The sequence below is a fragment of the Manis pentadactyla genome, chromosome 12, assembly GCF_030020395.1.
Source record: "Manis pentadactyla isolate mManPen7 chromosome 12, mManPen7.hap1, whole genome shotgun sequence".
In the NCBI taxonomy this organism is placed as follows: Eukaryota; Metazoa; Chordata; class Mammalia; order Pholidota; family Manidae; genus Manis; species Manis pentadactyla.
The window spans coordinates 6230464-6251372 of NC_080030.1; the positions used below are offsets into that span (position 1 = coordinate 6230464).

General features: G+C 52.2%; 1 protein-coding gene across 2 annotated transcripts in view; it reads right to left on the reverse strand.

Moving 5' to 3' along the window:
- ATCAY (ATCAY kinesin light chain interacting caytaxin) overlaps positions 1-19289 on the reverse strand; it is a 30101-nt gene extending 10812 nt beyond the window's left edge. The window contains exons 1-8 of one of the 2 annotated variants that reach the window (XM_057489829.1): positions 18527-19166; positions 16048-16165; positions 6264-6322; positions 3347-3568; positions 2952-3137; positions 2450-2552; positions 1419-1574; positions 537-623 (exon numbers count right to left, since the gene is read on the reverse strand). In XM_057489829.1, the coding sequence (XP_057345812.1) occupies positions 537-623; positions 1419-1574; positions 2450-2552; positions 2952-3137; positions 3347-3568; positions 6264-6322; positions 16048-16124 (890 nt within the window). In that variant the 5' untranslated portion in view covers positions 16125-16165; positions 18527-19166. Of the gene's footprint in view, positions 1-536; positions 1575-2449; positions 2553-2951; positions 3138-3346; positions 3569-6263; positions 6323-16047; positions 16166-18526 lie in introns of those variants that run through there. The other variant, XM_057489828.1, reaches the window with a different exon arrangement.
- Positions 19290-20909: the final 1620 nt, after the last annotated feature.

Sequence of the window (20909 nt, forward strand, 5' to 3'; positions counted from 1 at the left end):
TTTCGGTTTGCTGAATTTAATCTTCATTCTTTCGCTGTAATAACCCGTAACCGGAGTATAACAGCTATTCTGAGTTCTGTGAGTTCTCTTAGCAAATCATCAAACCTGAAGATGGTCTTGGGGATCCCCAAAATACACATATTCGTTCATTGCATCATTGGCCAGGGTGGCATCCGAATGTCTCCCACACAGATTCTGGAGTGGATGGAGAAGTTGGGCTCACTTCTGGGGGAGTGTGGTGGACAAGCGACCTTGCTGTGTGACTCTGGGTGAGTTCCTGGACCCTGCTGAGTCTCAGTTTCCTCATTCATGAAATGGGTGCAACAACATTAACCTCTCAGGGTTATGGTGGTACGTGTTAAAAGGTTTCCACCATTCCCTGCAGGAGAGCTGGTTGCTATTATTTTTCCTGTGTTGGTCACTTAATAATGATGCGTATGATTTAAGACTGTTGCAGAAGCTGAAAAACACAGATTAAAAAAGAAAAAGACATGCAACAACCCATGTGGGTAATGGGACACAGGCTAGAATCTTACCTGATGAAAGGTCGGGAGATGGCTAGCACGGTGCGAATGAACCAGGATGGGTGGACGATGATCAGGGACTTCAGGTTTTTCCGCAATCTGTGTGGGGAGATGGAAGCAAGATGGGCCCGAGGGCACAAGCCCCAGGGAGGTAGCTAATAGGTATCCCCTTCTCTGAACTCCCAGTAGGCGCTGCAATGATCCCCACTTTACAGGGAGGAGGGAGATTCTCTGTACTGCTAAGGCCCTTTCCAGAGTAGGCAGGTGGCGGAGCTGACATCTAGTCCTGGCTGGCTTTTAACTTCAGAGTCTGAGCGCTTGACTTTGTGGCTGCCACACCTCCTGTTCCTGAAAGATTTTCCTCGTTCTGACCACGTGTTGTGGTCGTGTCAAAGGGCATGCTCCTCACATTCAGTCCTAACCCCCAGGACCTCCAGAAGGGGACATGATTTGGACAGTAGGGTCATGGCAGTGTAATTCGTTAAGGTGAGGTCCTACCAGAGCAGAACGGCCCCCTAGTCCAGTAAGAGCGGTGTCCTTATAAAGAGGGATGTTTGGGCACAGTCATGCACACGGGCAGGAAGTCCTGTGACCGTGAAGGCAGAAATGGAGGTGATGCATCTACAAGCCAAGCAACACCAAGGATTGCCAACGACCACCAGAAGCGGTGAACACAGGCCTGGTACAGAACCTCCCACATGGCCTCCGAAGAACCAACCCTGCCGACGTGTGTTGATCTCGGACTTGCAGCATCCGGAACAGGGAGGGAATGAAGTCTGTTCAAGCCGCCTGGTCTGCAGTGCTTTATGACGGCAGCCTGAGCTAGCTACCGCACCACCTTCCAGTTCGGCCCCAGCGCCCGGGACCCCTAGCCCTGTGTGGTGTTTCCTGCACCCCGGTCCCGAGCCCCTCACTCCCCTCCTGTCTATCATCTGGTAACATTTCTTCAACCAGCCGATGCCGGGCATCCTCCGCCGGGGGGTGGCTCCATTCAGGTACACGATCATGTAATCTTCCGCCACCAGGAGTTCCAAACTGCTGATGACATACCTGGTCGTGGGGCACAGAGGACAGGGGACCCGGTGAGAGGAGCCTGAGTTGGGAAGCCCCAGGTCCCCAACTGGACACCTGTGACACTTGGCCGCCAGCTGTGCCAGCTACACCTGTTCAGGTGGTGCAGGCTGGCCTGGCACAGTCAGGGTGGAGGAGCCCATCCCATCCCAAATGTGTGTCTGTGGGCTCCAGGATGCTAGTGATTACTACTTTACTGAGCACTTATTAGGCACCAAGTGCTTTATATGACGACCCCGTCTACTGTCTCCAATAACCTGAGGGGTGGGTCTCAACAGCCCCAGATAACAGTCGGGGAACAGGTACCCAAGTGGATGGTGCGCCACACCCAAAGTTAGAGGTTGGGGGTCCCTGCTGTGTTAGAAGGACATCTGCATATTAACAGTAACATGAGTAGTCATGATGTGCTGAGCTCTAAGTGTTACCTGCTTTATATGTACTATCTGGGTCCTTCATATAAAACTTATCTGCGTGTCCTTGGGCCACTGAGTTCTCCGGGCTGCAGGCTTTGCTGTAGAATGGGAGGTGACAGCGTCTGCTCGGCAGGGGTGTGGAGAGGGTGGAATGCATTTTCACTGATGAAGCACTTAGCTTTGTGGCTGCCACTCGTTAAGTGCTCGATACGTGACATTTACGATGAAATAAATACATGATAAATAAGTGATGCTGATGGCAATTGTGTGATGCGGCCCAGTGGGTGAGCAGGGGACTCAGATGGCGATCTGCTGGTGGCCTGGCCCCAGCCTGGTGCTCGGAAGAATCCCCATCCAATGTGGTTCTTGCTGTCTGACCCAGCCCACTGGCTGGGACCCTCAGAACTGTCGGTGTCCGGACGGGGCCGGCGGGCCACTTACAGGAAGAGGTTCTCCATGATGTAGTGGTAGTCAGGGGAGCTGCTGTCCGGGAGGAAGCAGGCCGCAAAGACAATGATGGCGTTGAGACCCTCACCGTAGTACCCTGGGGAGAGGCGGCCAGTGAGTGGCCCCAGGCAGAGAGGAGCTGAGCCTTCTCTGAGAGCTGAGCCGCCCCTTACTGTACCCCAGGTGTCTGCCCATCACCAGCCAGCCCTTCCCATGGCCCGCACTCAGAGGGTACAGCTCTGAGTCATAGCAGCCCAGCTGGGGGAACAAGCAAACCCCAACCTGTCTCTGCCTTTGGTGTGGAATGGCAGCCACCCTTACAGGCACCCCCTGGGTGTGCCCTGCACATCTATGCAAGTTTCACTCCCGCCAAACTGGAGGCAAGGGCTTAATGCCCCTGTGGTTCAGATGAAAAGACCAAGGTTCAGAGTGGGCCACTTACGACCTCCAGTTGCTCAGCTGGAGCTGGGAGGAGGTGCAAGGGTTGTGGTCTCACCTCCATGGGTCACCACCCTCATGTAGGGCCGGATCATGTGCAGATCAATTCGGTGCTCTTGTTCTCCTATGATCACTGTCCGCCACAGGCGCCCATTGGCTGCACTGCCGTCCTCTGTGACGCCGTCCCCAAACAGATCTGCGCTGTCCCCAGGCATGTTCTTGGCAGCAGCCACAGGGGTGTCATCTGGAAGCAGCCCAGGGGTAAGAGGAAGGGACGCTTGGGTGGACACGTCTCGTCACAGTCGCCCACCCAGTCTCCCCCTTCCTGGCTGCCTGCGCTGCCCACGGCTCCGTGCCCCTGCCTGCAGGCCTTGGCTCACGTGGTCCTCCCCGCCTGCACGCCCTGCCCGCCCATCTCCCTCTCCCGCCGGCCTTCACGGCCCTCGGCCTCACCCTCCCACTCCAACTCGTTGCCATTCCCTAGGAACTCCAGGGAGTCCGTCTCATCGGGGGTCTCGATGTCATCCACGTTGATATCCAGGTCGTCAGGTGTGTCCAGGAAGTCGTCGGACAGCAGGGAGCCCTCACTCTGGTCCAGGGAGATGTTGATCTCCGGGGCCACCAGTGTCTTCCGCTTGCGATGAGCTCCGTTGAAATTCAACGTGTTGGGAGGGGCTAGACGAAAACAGGAAAACAGAATGAAAAAGCGGTCTCTCTCTTTTTTCTTCCTCCTGGTCTCCGTTTCGGACTCGGAGGGAGCTCCAGCCCCATCACGTAGAGTGGTTAGAAGTCAGAAGACATCCTTTTACTGCAGCTGTTAGTGTTGTGACCGTCTGGTTCTGAGGTCAACGCCAGGCCCTTGGACGCTGGGCAGACCCAGGTTCCAAGCCAGCCTTTGCTGTTGACTAGCTTTGTGACCCCCCCAGAGCCACCTCACTGCTCTGAGCTTGACTTATTATTACCATCTGCACGATGGAACTCACAGAAGGTGAGTCAGGTCAAGGTCGCATGGATGACCCCCCAGACCAGACACTGGGTGGCCTGCCCAGTTGCAGGCAGTGTTCTCTGGACCTACCAATATCTGTGGTTATTGTTGCCTCCGGGTATGGCTGGCAGAGGATGCCCACATTCTACTTTGTACCTCTCTGTGATGATCGACATTCTGATAACTAACACGGATCACATGACAGGGGCCAGCTCTCTGTGAAGCTCTCCCTGGGGGTCTTCACGTTCCAACCTGGCAATATCCCTATTAGGCAAGTTCTGTGATTCTCCCCTTTACCAGATGAGCAAATGGAGACACGGAGAGATGAGGTCCTTCCAGACCACTCAGGAGCTGAGTAAGCTGGATATTCCTCACAGTTTGGACTGCTTTCTCCTAAAGAGGCAGACTAGACTCTGGTCTCCTTATGAAAGGTGGTTTCTCCCCCTGAGATGCCCCCAAAGGGTTAAAGCTTCTCTGACAGCCAAGTGAGCAGAGCCAGCCCCTGGGAGGAGGGAGTACATGGGAGGAAGGCTGTTATCTGCCCCAGAGCTGCCTTCCAGAAACTTCGGCAGCTACCCCCAGTTTCATTACAAGCCCAGGAAGGACAAAATAAATAAACCAACGAGAAAGTCCTGGTCTCCTCCTATCAGATAAAGACATTCACTGATCAATAATTAAATGGACCAGCTCCTCAAATTGTTTTCCTTTGAATTTCTCCATCCCTAAGTCGCTGATCAGAGGTGACGGCTTCATGAGATCCTGGGATGTAAATGTGTTCAGGGGCAACAAATGAAAACAATAAAACAGTCATATTTATCAAGTGCCTGCTACATGCTGGGCGCTGACCTAATTTCTAGATCTCACCATGACCTTGTATGGTAGGAAATGTTACACTTTTTACAGATGGGGATGTTGAGGCTGTGACCTGCCCAAGGCCACCTTCATATCTTTTCCTTTGGGGTTAAAGTTATGGGTCCCAGTGTGGTGACAGTAAAGCTGAAGGCGTCTATGTGACATTTCTCACTGGTGTGGAAGCCAGGCGGCAGAGATGCCACCATGTGGGCCTGGAGGACAGAGCATTGAGCCAAAGAGGATTATTCTCCACTTCAAATCAAATGGAATTTGCCCTTAAAGAAAAATCTAATGGAACTTAACCCTGCCAAGGTTCAGACCTGCTGGGATCCATGATCCCTTTCCTCCTTCCCATTTCTCCCTCTTGTAACAAGAATATTTTACCCTATGCCTTGTCCCACTGTCATATTTTGGAAGCAGATGACTTGTCTGGTTTCACAGGTTCACAACGGGGGAGGAATTTTGCCCCAGGATGAATCACACTCAGTTTTGTACCTCTTAAGGCATCAACTGATTGGACGAGGCCCACCCACGTTACCGAGGACAATCTGCTTTACTCAGAGTCTACTAATTTAAATGTTAATCTCATCTAAAAAAAATGCCCCCAGCAGAAACATTTAAAATCATGTTCAACCACATATCTGGGTACTGCGGCCCAGCCAAGTGGACACATAAAATTAACCACCACATCTCTCCATCTCAAGGCCCTTAACTTAATCCCATCTGCAAAGTCCTTTTAGCCCTGTGAGGGGACATTCACAGGTCCCAGGAATTAGGATCTGGAGGTCTTTGGGGACCATTATTCAGCCAGCCACACCTAAGAAGGCGGGTATGGTGATTACACATCCCTTGTTTTACACAAGCAGGAAACAAGAGTTGCAGAAGGATGCACTGAAGTCTATCCTGCAGGGATGTGACGACAGCAGGCAGAGCCAATGCGCTCAGGTACTCTAGGGTGACCAACCATCCTGAACTGCCCCAGAAAACTGGGACAAGTTGGTTCTCCTACCTGCCCATGGGCACAGTGCAGTGCGAGGGTGGGCAGGCCTGGCACTCACTGCTGTGTGACCTCAGGGCATGGCTGTCCCTCTCTGGTCAGTCTTCTCCCTGTATGGTGGGCACTATGATAGGCTGAATGGGGGAGATGCAGGCAGAGCAACCTCAGAGCTATGAGTCTTCCTGGGGCTGACTTTGTGCCTCGTACCACTTCACACATATCACTTCATTTAATCCTTGCATGCCCCTCCTTCAGAGAGCTCACTGCCTGAAATTAGTAGATGAGGAATCACAGGCACAGAGAGGCTGAGCGATCAGCTCAGGACACACAGCAACCCAGCACACCAACTTCATGACTGCACCCACACGTCCCTCACCCACCCCGGCTGCTTTCCCTGCAGGCCTTGGAGCAGAACCACCCCCTTCCCTGACATTCTGCCCAGGAGGCATGGATTCTGACATTTCCACACTCAAAGATGTCGGGCAGAGCTAAGATCTTGAGAAAGCATGCCCATTTCTGCAAGCATGGAAACTTACAGGACGTGTCTTCCGCGGGGCTGCCGAGCGAGTCCATCCCTGTCTCTTCCGGGAGTGGCCTTCAGACCCAGCCAAGAGCAGATATCAGCCATCGGGCACCACAAATCCAGCCACCAGAACATGGAGTTCAGACAAAACAACAGCAACAAAATCCATTTAGTTTTGGGGAATCCCTGGAACAGAATACATCTGTTCCTTAGCACAGAGAAATTTAAACGTCTGTGCTGGACAGCTCCCTTCAGATCATCTAATGGACATTAAGCCTTTCTTTCTTTCTGTCTGTCTGTCTTTTTTGTTGGGGTGGGGAAAGCTGGAGGCCTGAGAAAAGGTCTCATCTAACATCATCCAGTTTCAGAGTTTGGAAGTATAGGTAGCAAGTCCCGCAGGGTTTGGTCTCTGATGAGCTGTCGCGGCCAAACGCAGCAAGCAGTTGTCAGGTGGACAGATCAGTCAGCTGAAAGAGCTCTCTGTGGCTGCCAGGGGGATAGTTTGAGCAACAAATAAATCACGGCGGAGTATTGGACTGTTAGCTGAAGTATGAGATAAAATGTCCATGAGTCCATACGGACACAACGAAATGGTTGAATAAGTAAATTTAGGGAAGAAGAGACAAATTTCCTGTATGTAGATACTCTGCCCCCAAAGAGATGGAGAATGACTCCCTATTCGGTAAATACGGGCTGTGCACAGCAACTTCCTCCCAAAGAGCATGGCAGGGAAGGGGGCAAAGAGCGACCTTACAGCAGAGACACCTGGAAAATACACGTAAGGCAGGGGATCAAGGTCAACCTCCCCAGTGGTCAGTCACGGTGACAGCATGCACCCCCGCCGTGACGGGGTGACAGGGACCCTTCATCCTCCCAAGTCTAACCATGAGAAAAACACCAAATTCCCTGACCAGACCTCCTCCAAACTGTCAAGGGCATCAAAAAACATGGGAAAACTGGAAACTGTTCCAACCAAGAGGAGCCCAAGGAGATATGACATCAGAAGGTCATGTGGGATCCTGGATGGGGCCCTAGGGCAGAGAAAGGCATTAGGAGAAATCAAGGTGATATGAATAAACTGTGGACTTCAGTCACTAGTAACGTATCAATATCAACCGGAAAGAGTGTCCCGTACTATGTAAGATGTTAATCAGAGGAGAAACTGGGTGTGAGGTGTAGGGAAACTTTCTGGAATATTCTTGCAACTTCTCTGTAAATCTAAAACTTCTAAAGAATAGCCTTTTTAAAAAAAGAATTACGTAGCCAATTCTGCATGTGTGTCCTTTAATGCTGGGCTGTGCGTGGATTTGCAAAACAAGACCTGTTTCTTTGGCAATGCCTGCACCGCTTTTTCGTGCAGCAGCTCACGCTCCCTGAGTGTGTCCCATGTGTCCCAGCTCCTCCACTCCCCGGGGAAATACCCAATCCCAGGCAGAAAGCTTTGCAGAGCGCACAGGGCTGCCAGGGGGTCTCGCTGCAGGGTGTGCTGACTCAGGGAGGTGCTGCAGCCTTGTGTCTGCAACCCAGCAGTGCTGGCTCAGCTGAAAGGGGAGCTGTTTAGATGGGGAAAGATGGCAGATTGCTTTTTCCTTTACTTTCTGAAAACAATGCATTCCCTCATCTCTGTTCCTCATAGGACGTGAGCCAGCACCTTTCACAGGTGAAACCTATCCATGCTTTTCCCTTCCCACCATTCCACTTTTCTCTCATTCACCATGCGCCAAATGTTCTTTGAATAATTACTCCCTCCCAGGTGCATTGGCAGGTCCGGGACTTAAAGGATGAATTGGATGTCACCCTGTTCTCATGGAGGTCAAAGGTGAACATCGAGCAGAGGCGCAAAGGAAATGAAGACATATGTCCACACAAAAACTCATACTCGAATGAGTCACTGGAGCCAAAAAAGTGGAAACAACCCAGATATCCATGAATGGATGACTGGGTAAATACAACGTGGTCCATCCACACACTGGAATATCACTCAGTGACACGTTACAACATGGATGACCTTGAACACATGATGCTAAATGTAAAAAGTCAGACCCCAAAGTTCATACAGTGTGTGAATCTGCTCATGTGAAATGTTCAGAACAGGCAAATTCATAGAGACGGAAAGTGGATTCATGGTTGTCTGGGGCTGGGGGAAGGGCTGGGGAGTGTGGGGAAAATGGAAGCTCCTAAGACCAGGATCCTCACCTGACCCTAAGCTACTTGATGATGTAACTGGCCTCCTGCTAGGCTACTGCTTCCACACCCGTAGGCAATGAGCTGTTACTGACCGAGTCACTATATAAAGAGACAGAAGTGGATCGCCGACCTGCAGACTGCTGGGTGCAGATGGGATCCTAGGGCTCAACCTGTCACTGGGAGAATAAAGCCGGATGTAAACCCTTTGACCCCAAGAAGTTCCGTTATCATTTCTCAGTCTCATGGAATCAGGAGTAAACTTGCCCAGGGCAGAAACATTCAGACAAGACACAGAGTGGACTGCTCAGGAGATGGGGATTCATTTTGGGGCCATGGAAACGCTTAGGAACTAGACAGAGGGGATGGCTGCACAGCACTGTGAATGTACCAAATGCCCCCGAATCGTACATTTAAAATGATGAATTTTGTGTTACGGGAATCTGCCCTCAATAAAAGAAAAAAGCAAACTTCAAATAATGTCAGAAGACAGTTTTAAAGAGGAAGACAGGCCTGAAGATTCATCTCACATGCCCATTTCACGTACGTGCTGCTCTGTCCTGCCCACACAGCCTTTAAACACATTTTCAATTTGCTGTCAAACCAGCGATGTGACACAAAACATTTTGGATTTCTGTCTGTTCTTTTTTTTGGGGGGGAGCAAGGCAGAGGCTTTTATTTAGAGATAAAGCAAGAGGACAGAGCTTCTGGCTCAGGCCAGGAGGGGACAAGAGAGCCCCCGATTTCTGTCTTTTCTTGAATCAGATCTGCCCTTGCCATGTGGTAACAACTATCAGGAACTGATTGTCGGCCACCCCTGCTCCCCTGGGTATCGGAAGTTCCTTGCAGCTTATTCTCTCATTTATGCTGCCGCCTTGGTGCCCATCAGTCCGAGGTGGCAATTCCTGTTCCAGAAGCAGCTGGCATCCTCCTAACTGCCCCCGTGGACATGGCATTTGCTGGGTGCCACGCTGGAATGTTCACAGCAGGATCTTATTTGCTCCTCATGGCAACCCTAGGAGGCAGGTAAGAAGCCTGTTTCACAGAGAAGGAAACTGAGGCTGGCTAGGGGACTCCCCTTGGGGTGGTGGGGGTTGAAACCACCTCCTGGCAGAGCCGATTCCAGTCACTGCCCTCTACTGCCCCCTTGTGCCTGGCCAGCACATGTACAGCAACCCCAGTGGGGACAGCAGGGAAGAGGCATACTGGGCCCGTTGCCTGCCCAGCCAGGGGCCCCTGGGACACCCTGTCCAGCCACTAACTCCACCTGCCAGAGGAAAACTGCACTGCTGTGCAGCCGGCTCTGTCTTCAGTCCTCATCAGGATGTGGCCCTGTCCCCAACCCTGGACAGTCCACGTCAATCCTATGCTGGCCTCTAATCTAGTGGACCGCTGCCCGGCTGCTGCTGAAATGTCAAGGTGGGGAAAGCACCCAGCTGCTTGGTGCAGACTGGGAAACTGAGGAATGTGAGGGAATCCATGCGGATGTCTGAGGGTCTAAGAGCACACCCTCACTGTGCCGCTCTCCAGTGCTAGCCTTCCCTCTCTGAGCCTGTTTACATCATCAGTAACATGGAAATAGAAGTAGTGTCTCCTTCTCATTCAGTGAACACATATGCATGAGGTTTCTGGGCTGTGGGAGGTGTACAGGGCTGAATGTGAGAGGCAGGGTCCCAGTTTGGAGGGGCTTATGGGCAGTTTTATGCCGACCTGGCCAGCCTACGGTCCCCAGTTAGAAGACTGCTGTTAGTCCAGGTGCTGCTTGGAAGGTATTTGGTAGCTGTGCTTCGTTCACATGCACAGTCTGTTGACTTTAAGTAAAAGAGATTACCCTTGACAATGTGGTCCTTGTGTAACTGAAAAGGCCTGAAGGTTTTCCTGAGAAGGACACAGTTCTGCCTCAAGACAACAGCACGGACTCCTGCCCAAGTTCCCGCCATGCCCTGCAGATTTTAGCCTTGGCAGCTCCCACAGTGGTGCAAGCCAATGCCTTGGAATGAATTATATATACTAGACATAAAATATACATACTCAACCAAAAAAAAAAGCAAAAATATGTAGACTTATGCATATAAAAGAATACACAAGATATATAAAGTAATACATATATATGCTTACTATTATATATAAAAATATATCATTAGCTATAATAGTATATAATACAAATATATTATATATTAGCTAATTAATATATACAAGTATATGTAATTTTTATATATAAAATATAATAATATCTAATATGTAACTAGACATAATTGTATATAGTTACTATAATTAATATATGTTTTATATATTTATACACACACACACACACACACATATAAAATGAAGAACTGCTGGTTCTGTTTCTTTGAGGACCCTTGACTGATACAAGAGGGAAGGAAGATAAATCAAGGAAGCAAGTAGATGATCAAAGCTGATTGATACTTGCAACAGAGAAAATAAACCAGATGCAGGAAGGGAGAGAAGGGTGCGCTTTGGGGTGATCAGGGATGGCCTCTTTGAAGACGTGATTTTTGAGCGGAGACCTGGAAGCAAGAGACTGGCATTGTGGGAACATTGGGGGAAGGGCAGTCCAGACGTGGGTACAGCAGGGGCAAAGGCCCTGGGGCTGGAGTAAGCTGGGCGAGGTCTAGGACTAGATTGGAGAGCGGACCAGGGTGCCAGGAGCAGAGAGAGCCACGGGGGCGTGGGGAGGCAGGGCCAGGGGAAGGAGCTGTCGTGGGGCCGGGAGGAAGCCTGGAGGCCCAAGCAGCTGACACAGCCCCTGGAATGCGGAATGCGATGGACATTCAAGAATGCTGCCCTGGAGAAGCCGACTCAGCAGGACCACAGGCTCCTCGGAGGAGCTCCCTGCTTCCTGACATAGCTCGAGCAGACACCCATCCTGCTGGTCCCCAGGGCTGCGGCTTTCCAGGCCAGGTGAGCCCTCCTCGCTATTTCCCCAAACCCCAGGAAAACCTCATGCGGAGCTGAGGCCTCCCTGTGGATGGGAGGGTGGATCAGATGGTTCCCTGCCGCGCTCAACCTCAGAATCTGCGATGGGCAAATGCAAAGGGGGGTTCCCCTTACTATGCAAAGTGTATAGTAACCTTCTGAAGTGGGTTGAATTGTGTGTGTCCCCCACTACAAAAAGATAATTCAAATCTTAACCCCCAGCGCCCAGGACTGTGGCCTATTTGGAAATAAGGTCTTTGCAGATGTCATCAAGATGAAGTCACACTATGAGCCCTAAATCCAGTGAATGGTGTCTTTATAAGAAGAAGGAACTTTGGACATAGACACAGGGAGAAGGGCACAGGAAGACGAGGCAGAGATTGGAGGGATGTGTCTACAAGCCAAAGAGGCCCAAGGATTGCTGGACCCACAAGAAGCCAGAAGAGGCAGAAGGGACTGTCCCCTAGGCTTCGGAGGGAGTATGGCCTCGTCGGCATCTTGACCTTGGACTTCCAGCCTCCAGAACTGTAAAGAACACATCTGCTATGTGTCCCCTGTTTGTGGTATCATGTGTTACTGTGGCCCGAGCACATGAAGTGTGTGAAAGGCTGGATCACAGGAAAGGAGGAAGGCAGGGCTGAGAAGGGGTGCCGAGGCTGGCTGGGGCCCTCCATCACTTCTTGCCCTGAACCGACGGCTCCTGCACAGGGTTTTTTTGGGGACTGCTGAGCTGTGGGCAGCACGAACCTGCTCTGTTCGCATGTTGGGCTAGGGGAGGGAGGAGGGAGATTGTGCTGGCATGTCCCGGGCAGGGCAGACAGATACAAACAGGGATGGAGTTTATTTGGAGTGAGATAGAGGGAGAGAGGCAGAGAGAGACAGAGAGAGAACGATAAAGCAAAGGAAGAGAGGTGTTTACAATTGGTGCACCTGGGTAAAGCCTTACAGATATTCCTTATACCATTCTTGTAATTTCTGTTCCGTTTGGGATTGTATCAGAATAAATAATTACAAACAAAACCCACAGCCCCTGGGTCTGGAGGGAAGAGCAGGTGAAGCACCAGCCAGATATCTAACCCTGCTCCTGCCTTTCCTTAGCTGTGAGACCCTGGCTAGGCCCTTGCTGCCCTGGTCCTCAGTTTCCCCCCTGGGCCTTCCTTCAGCCCCTCAATCTGCTCAAGGTGGCCTCAGGGCCTTTACACCAGCATGCTTTCTCTGCTTGGAATGCTCCACCCTTTCCCCTAGGTTCTTTCCCCTTGTTCATCCATCTTCATCCTTCACAACTCAGGGTCAGTGCCTTCCCCAACCTCCCCAACCAGGTCAGACTGCACCTGGGCACTCTCTGAGCCTGGAGAACCCAGCTGTAATGTCACATTGGGTTATGACGTTACAAGGGGATGGCCCATCTCTGCCCCAGGCAGTGAGCGCCCCATTAGGGCATCGGTCTTGTTCTCCACGGGTCCCTAGAGTCTTACCCAAGGCCTGGCACACAGTTGCTGCATGTCATCAGAATGAATGAACAGAGAAATGAGACCATGAGCTGGGCAATCACCAGGCTGCCCTCTGGCTCTGTAGGAACCTGAAGAAGGACCGGAGGTGAAGGAGGACAGGGGAAAGAGGAGCTGTGGGCACAGGGCAAGCACTCTGATACCCTGGGGGAGCTGGAAGACGCCCCCCCAGGAAGGGCCCACAGAGCCAGAAGGAAGAGGATTGCAGGCTGCCTGGCGCCAACAGAGGCACCCCTATTGAGTCGCAGCTGGACGCGGCATCAAGGGGCTGCACTCATTTCTTCCAGAACGAGGAAGACAGAAGCCTTGGCAGAGGCACGGCTCACCACGGAGGCAGTACAGCGAGGCCAGTATCCTGCAAACTCTGAACTACTGCAAAGGCGGAGGAGCCCGGGGCAGCTGGGAAAAACGCACTTGAAACTGACATTTGCCGCTGTGGTCAGCCCAGCCTTGGGAGAGGGAATATCTTTTCAAATATGGGGTGGGTGGACTGGAAAAAAGGACCTGGAGCGAACAAGTTACAAGTTGGTAGGAATAATACTGAGGGTGACAATTTATCTTGGCAGATTTCATAATTAAACGGCCTCGGTCTCCGCTGCCTTACCCCGCATGCCTCACTGAATTCTCACAACTCCTTGAGTGAGGGATTAGTGTCCTTGCTTTACAGATAGGGAAACTGAGGCACAGAGTTGCTGGAAGAGTTGCCCAAGGTGGCTGAGCAAGGCTTTTGGGGAACTGGGATCTGAACCCATGACAGTCTGATCCCAAAACTTGGTGCCCTTGAGATTCTGCCGCGCTGCTCGGAATCAAATCAGAGCAAGCAAGGTGAGGTCTGTGCTGTCATAAGACAATTGTTTTAAAACATCCAGGATGGGCTGGGCTTTGCCGCCTGGAGAGGCAGGGATGAATCGAAAGGTTTTTGGAAGCCCAGACCCAGGAATGTTTTGGTCTCGGTCATCAGAGGCCGGAGTTGGTGGGACTGGGTGGTAAATGAAGCTAAGCCTGGCCAGAGACCCCTCCGTAGCCTGGGGGTCTAGCCCTGAAAGGAACCCACAGGGATCACCCATTTAGCAAAGGAGGAAACAGTTTTCCCCCACCAGGAGCAAGCGACAGCCCTCAGAGCCAGTTCGCGCCCCTTCCAGAGCTTCTCAACTACATCAGGACTTCATGCTCAAAATCGATCCTTAATTTGTTCAAACTGCCAAGTCTAGGCGCCACGAGACTCCTCTCTAAATATTCAGGCATCAGCCCTGAAGAGAAAGACTTCTAAGGAGGGAATGTGGAAAGGAGACCAAATTCCGAAGGGAAAGGACAGGAGGCCGGCACCAACGAGGTGGCCGTCTCTTTCCCCAAATACTTGCATTCCATGAAGATGAACTCGGCAGTCAAGGGTGCCCGGCAGACAAGAGATTCCCAGCTGTTCTGAGAAGGGGCGCCTGTCACTTTCAGAGCCCCAAGTACGTGCATGAAGTGGAGAGACTGAGCATGCCTAGATCTGGGAGAGGGCTGGAGTTCCCCAAAGAGGGGTGACACCCTCGTCACAGCACCTTCGACGCAGACACGACAGGCAGCTTGAGACCTCGCACATCAGCCCAACTTGCTTTTGAGGGGGACAAGTCATAGAAAGCATGGATCAGATCCTTTGAGTCCACACATTCTGTATCAGACTCAAACCTGATTCCTTTTCCTGCTTACTCAGCAGCCTAGTTCTGTCCCCGGCACCCTCGCCAACTGCAATTTCTGGAGCTGGAGGTCCTTTACGGATTCCCTTTTCCGGGATGCACATGTTCAGTCGCTTTGACATCCTTCCCAGATGTTATGTAACTAACTCTTGGGTATCATCTCCTGGGGGTACCCTCTTTGAAATTAAAGGAGGCGGGCGGTGAGCAGGTGTATCCAGCCAAGGAATTGGAAGAGGCTGTGCTGGTGATATTTGCTCTTATCCAACGCCTCGCCGCCGGAGGAGAAAACGGAGAGAGAAGCCCTGGCGGCTCACACATCTCAGCAGTGGACGCCCCTGACTTCCTTCCTACGTGATTTTTTTACTCCTACCAGTGACCACTACCCACTCGCCTAGTATTTATGAGTGCTGTCTGTAGGCGAGGGTCTGTCCTCATGCTGGCAGACAGCAGGGACCAAATCAAAGGCCGCAGCTCTCGTGGGGTTCCATCTGGGGTGTGATGCAGACTATACACAAGGTAAATACATAACGTATTTAGCTAGGGGACAGTCTGTTTCCATGCCTTTTCCAGCGTCCAGAGGCTGCCTGCATTCCTTGGCTTATGGCCTCTTCCTCCCATGATTCCAGTCTGTTACTTCTGACCTCACATCTCTTATGTGTGTAGGCAAATCTGCCTCTTCCTCCTCTTATAAGGACCTTTGGAATGATACTGAGGACCCAGCTGGACAATCCGGGATCATCTCTCCAGCTTAAGATCCTTCACTTAATCACGTTTGCAAATGCCTTCTGCCACGTGGGGACCCGAGCATTCTCAGGTTCCAAGGGTTAGGATGTGGTTAACTTTGGGGGCTGTTATTCAGGAAGGAAACAAGTCATGGACTGGGAGTGAGGGTAGAGAAGCGGCCAGGAGGTAAAGCGGGCAGCCTGTGGGCAATGACCCGGAGGAAGCGAGGGAGGCGTGGCTGTCTGGGGAAGAGTGTTCCGGGAAGAGGGAACAGTCAACCTGAAGTCTGAAAGTCGGAGGCAGCCGGGCAAGGTGGAGGAACAGGAAGGAAGTTGCAGAAGCTGGAGAGGCACGATGGCAACAGAGTGCGGGAAGTGAGGCCAAAGAAGCGGGCAGAAGCTGAACCCTGATTTTTCTGTGGGATGGGCATGTGCCCCAGGGATTTTAAGCAGGACTATGATACCGTCCCTCTGGCTACTGCAGGTAAAAATACGCTACCATCTGGATTCATGGGAACCCAGGTAAGAAGATGGATATTAGTCCATGAGATGGTTTCAGAAGAATGTTTGGAATTTTTAAGGTGGCATGGGAATGGGAGCTTAACTGGTGCTTTCTTAGGGGTGGGGGTGGGGAATCAATCATAAATAATTCAGCAAATATTCATTATGTGCCTGGCCTGGCTAGCTAGCAGTGTCTCCTGCACCTTGGAGAAATGTGGGGCACACTCCCTCTATGGCTGACACAGAGACCAGGGGAGATATACCGGGGAAGAGCTTCATCCTGCCATTCTTCCTTCGCATCCACATTTTCCATCCGGAGCGTGGCTTCAGTGGTCCCCATGGGGTCTGGGAAGAGGCGCCGGCTTCAAGCAGGGACGGACCCTGAAGGAGAGCCACAGATGGGGTTTCACTGGATGATCACCGACCTGACACCCCTCCACCCACGTGCAGCACTTCAGATCACTTGCAAAGAGCTCCTCACCCATCGTCTTACTGAACACAATGAGGCTTCCCCATTTCACAGGTGAGAAAACAGGCACAAAGGGCTGAGGACACCTGTGTGGATTTAAGCCAGGTGAGAGACTGAGACTTCACTCCAAGCCACCCTCCCTCTGAAACTCTGAAATCCACCCTCCCCAGGGCGCATCATCCTTTCCTTCCTTTGCACTTCAACTGGGAAGTAATAGATCCAATTGAAGTCACTTATACTAAAGTGTTAATAACTGATATACTTAAGCATCCTTGCTGGGACTGATACTTTCAAGCATGACCTGGTTAACCCCAACACACCTCTATCTGCTCCAGGTTACCTGTCCTGCCCCTTTGTCCCTCCACAAAGCAGCAAGTCCTGACAACCTCCTGCCCTAGGGCTAACAAAGGCAGTGCAGAAAGGCATTAGGTTTGGAAGTCAGGATCACCATTATTACCAACCACAATTTTGTTTTTATTGTTCTGAGAAGGTAGCTGGGGCAAAGGTTGGGGGGGGAACAGCGCTCTAGACTGTGGCTTAAGTGCTGGGCTGCCCGGGAGTGGAGTCACAGCTGCTGACTGAGACTGAATTTGGGTCTACCTTAGGGTATGGCCGACTCCCAGACCATTCACCTCCCCTGGCCTCAGTTTCCCTGTCTATAAGTGCGAGAGTTGGGCTAGAAACGATCTCTCTATGATACCTGTAGGGCATAACATTCTAGGATCTGATAAGTCAATCAACACCACACACAGGTTCTGTGCTTTTAAACCTGTGGTTCTCAGCTGGGGACTTTATTGCCATCCCCTCCTTCCAGGAATGACAATGACACATGGCAATGTTTGGGGGCATTTTTGGTTGTCACCAGTGGGTTGGGGGCTGCTCCTAGCATCAAGTGGGTGGAGGCCAGGGATGTTTATCAATGCCCCTCAGTGCACAGGACAGCCCTCCAGGACCAAGAATGATCCGGCCTCAAAAGTTCATAGATCTGAGATTGAGAAGTGTTGTTTTAATCACATATCTGTGAAAGGGCTTCAGGCACAGGCTTGGTGGTCAGGATGGAGTGCCTACTGGGCCATCCCATGGCACCTTGTTCTCCAGGCAGCTTCTCCTATCCTTACTCTCCAGCACCTGGCCTCCAGCCCCTCACCCTTCCTGACGCTGCTGCCGCCCCTCCATAGAGCTGGTGCACGGCCAACAGTTTCGGGGTGTCATCCAAAGACCCACACTGGACCACCTCCCCCTGTACATGGCGGGTCTGCATTTGGGATTGTGGTTCAGAGAGGGAGGGCCCAGAGGGAGTCTGGGCCAGGTGAGGGCCAGACAGGGTGGAAGGGGTGGCTGAAATTAGACACCACCCCCACTTCCGTGAGGATTTCTCCCTGGATTCTTGCCACTCTCCTGAATGCCGTCATTCATTCATGGAGGAGGGACACAGTATGCAGTAGAAAAAAAAAATCTCTTGCTGTCATGGGCGACAACCACCCAGCACCTTGCTGCAAATGGCAGTTTGCGTCAAAGGAAATTCATTTTCCTTTCTGCAGGGAGTGGTCTCTGCGTCTGTTTTCCTTATCCAGCTGGGTGTGACCCCAGCCCTCAGGAGGGACCCCGCCCCACCCCACCCCCACCAGCAAAATCTCTGAAGCCATGCGTGTGGGCCCCCAAACACTGTAACGTGGGGTGTGGATGGGTCCCCGGGGGTCCTGCACACTCCCACTCTTCCATCCTGACTTCACATCTGAGGATGGCGCATGCCGCTGAGAAGCGCCCCTGGGCGCTGTGGAGCTGAAAGATCAGCACATCACACCAAGTTCAGATAGAAAAGGAATCTCTTGTCTTCAACCCTCTCGCTTCCTCCCTACGCTATAGGCAAGCCTCTCCGTACCCATCTACCAAGTCTTTTTTTTTCCAAATCCGCTCACGGTGTTATAAATAGGAAAAACACCGAGATGGGACGCGTACATCTCGGTCTCTCAGGAAGCATCACAGAGAGAGGCTGAGGGTTTTATTCCGCCTTATCTCTACGCACGTCCTGAAACTGGTGCAGTCCTCTGCCTTCCAGGTGGACGGTGGGCATGGAAGGGGAGCCGTGGTGTGTGCGCCTGTGCAGGGTTTTCCTCCGCTTGGGGAAAAATGGGTGCCACCCATCCCAAGACTCACAGGACCCTGTTTCTCTGCTCCCACCCGCCCCGCTGCCAGAAGGAGCGTGGCAGCCGCAGATGACTCCGGACAACTGGGCAGGGCGGGGGGGAGGGGGGGAAGGAAGGTAGACTCACCTCCGCGGCCGCTGGGTTCTCCGCGGCCTCCCAGGGTTACGCGCAAACAAAGGCGGGCCCCGCGCGGTTGCAGCCGGGCATCCCTCGCCTTCAGAGCGCGCAGTCCCGGGGCCTACAGAGCATCGGAGGAAGATGCACGCAGCGGCGGGCTCTGCATCCAGGGAAGGTCACCCAGAGCAACGCGGCCGTTTGTCCAGCGGCGGGGGTGGCGGCTCGCAGTTAGCGGTCGGCTCCCCCTTGCTCCGCCGCGGCGGCGCCCCCTGTCATCGTCGGTTTCCGGGTCTCCAAGGTATTTTCTCCTTCCCAGCTCGCTGCTGGCAGAGGCTCGGCTTCCTTAACACAGTTAATTATGCTGCTTTTGTGTGTGCAGGGTGGGTGGGTGGGGGCAGGGCTGACCAAAAAGCACAGCCCCCTGCCAGAATCCCGTGCTCCCCATTGGCTGAAACGGGAGCATTTCACCGAGCCTCACCAGGGGCAGAAGCGGAAATGATTTCCTGATGGCGCATCGCGGATTGAAAACAAAACAAGAAACAAACAAATAAATAAATGGCCGGCGATGCCCTCATTCCTTGGACTCTGTGGAAGGGAGGGGAAAATATCCTCTGAACCCTCAGCCAGTTATTCACTATGATTGCGCCGCGTGCCAAGGACCGGGCTTGGGGCACAAGGGGGTGTTGAGGAGGTAGAATTCTTCTCAGACACCCTTGCTCGGGGCCACCAAGGGAAAGGCGCTTCCTGCAGTTGAGCGCTGCGGTGGCCCTGTCCTGCAGAACTTCAGGAAGACAGTGGAGTGGTAAAGAGTAAAGAGGACAGCCTCTGAAATCAGACCAGAAGTGGGTTTGAACCCTGGCTGGGCCACTCACTAGCTGGGGACCCTGTGGGGTAAGTGACCTTACCCACTGGGCCTCAGTTTCTTCATTTGTAAAATGGAAGCATTACGGTACTGACATTTCGGCGTTTGATAAGAAAATGCACAGAAAAGCGCGCAGTGCTGGAGCCTGAGAAAGGTTCTGTTCATTCTTGCTGGTTGCTGGTTTTATTTTTAGAACTACAGCGAGTTGAATGGTGGCCCTCCCCAAAAGGTATGTCCGTGTCCTAACCCCTCGACCTGGTGAATGACACCTTATTTGGAAAAAGGTCTTTGCAGAAGGAATTAAGGATCTTGAGATAAGAGCATCTGGATTTAGGGTAAATCCTAAATCCAGTGACAAGTGTTGTATAAGAGGAAAGGAGGGGAGAAGACTTATGGGGAGGGAAGGCTATGTGTCAACAGAGGCAGAGATCGGGGTGATGTATCTACAAGCCAAGAAGCATTAAGGATGCTGGTAACCACCAGAAGCTGTAGAGAGACAGAGAGAGAGAGACAGAGAGAGATGGGGTGGGGCATGGAATGTTTACCCCTTCACAGCTTCCAGAAGGAACCATCCCAGTTAATACCTTGATTTTGGACTTCTGGCCTCCAGAACTGTGAGAAAATAAATTTCTACTTTTTTGAGCCACCTAGTTTATGGATTTCGTTGCATCAGCCACAGGAAACTCATATGTGACCCCAAAGTAGGACTTGATGCCTGTTTTTCTCTCCTGCCCCTCTTAAGCACTGGTGGTAGCCCTCACCGTGATTTGAAATTATTTCCTTGTTTCCCTGTTTATGCTCTGGCCCCCTTGCTAGAATATAAATCTCCAGAGGAAAGAGACCTGGCTGGTCTTGTGCCTGGCAGTATTTTCTGCAGAAGGCAGTGCTATGCTTACTTTGACTGCCACAACCGGCCTTACGTGGCACAGAGGAGACATGTCGGAAATGCAGGTAGGATGTGTGGATGCTGGACCCCTTCATTGCACATCAAACGACACTTCACTGACATCACTGCCTCACTCACTCCGGTCAGGGTCTGTGCCCCTCCCACCCCCTCAAGCTCAAGGGACGAAGGCAGTGGGCCCAGAGTCTCTTTTAGCAAAGATTTGGACTCTGCATCTGCTGCCTGGAGGTACTGGAGCTCTGGGAAGAGGCACTTGTGCTCATGGAGCCGGAAATCCAGGCCTGTCCCAGTGCTGGGCACTGGAGTCCAAAATGAATAAGGCTTGGGTTTGGTAGAACTGCCGTTCTTAGAAACAGATAGGCAGGGAGCCTGGGCTGATTTAGGGACATCTCTGGAGCAGAGTGGCTTGGTGGCGGAGAGGGGTGGGGGAAGGGGTGGGCGCGCACGGGAAGATTCTCCAGGGTCAGGTGGGAGAGGTGACAATGCGAGTTGGGCCCTGAAGAGTCAGTAGGAGTTGGTTGGATAAAGAAGCGGAAAGGAAGGCGTTCTGGACAAAGGGGCGTTTAAAGACTGCAAAGCAGCAGCCCCTCCCCTATGAGAGCGCGCGGGGAGCTGTCCGTGGTGCT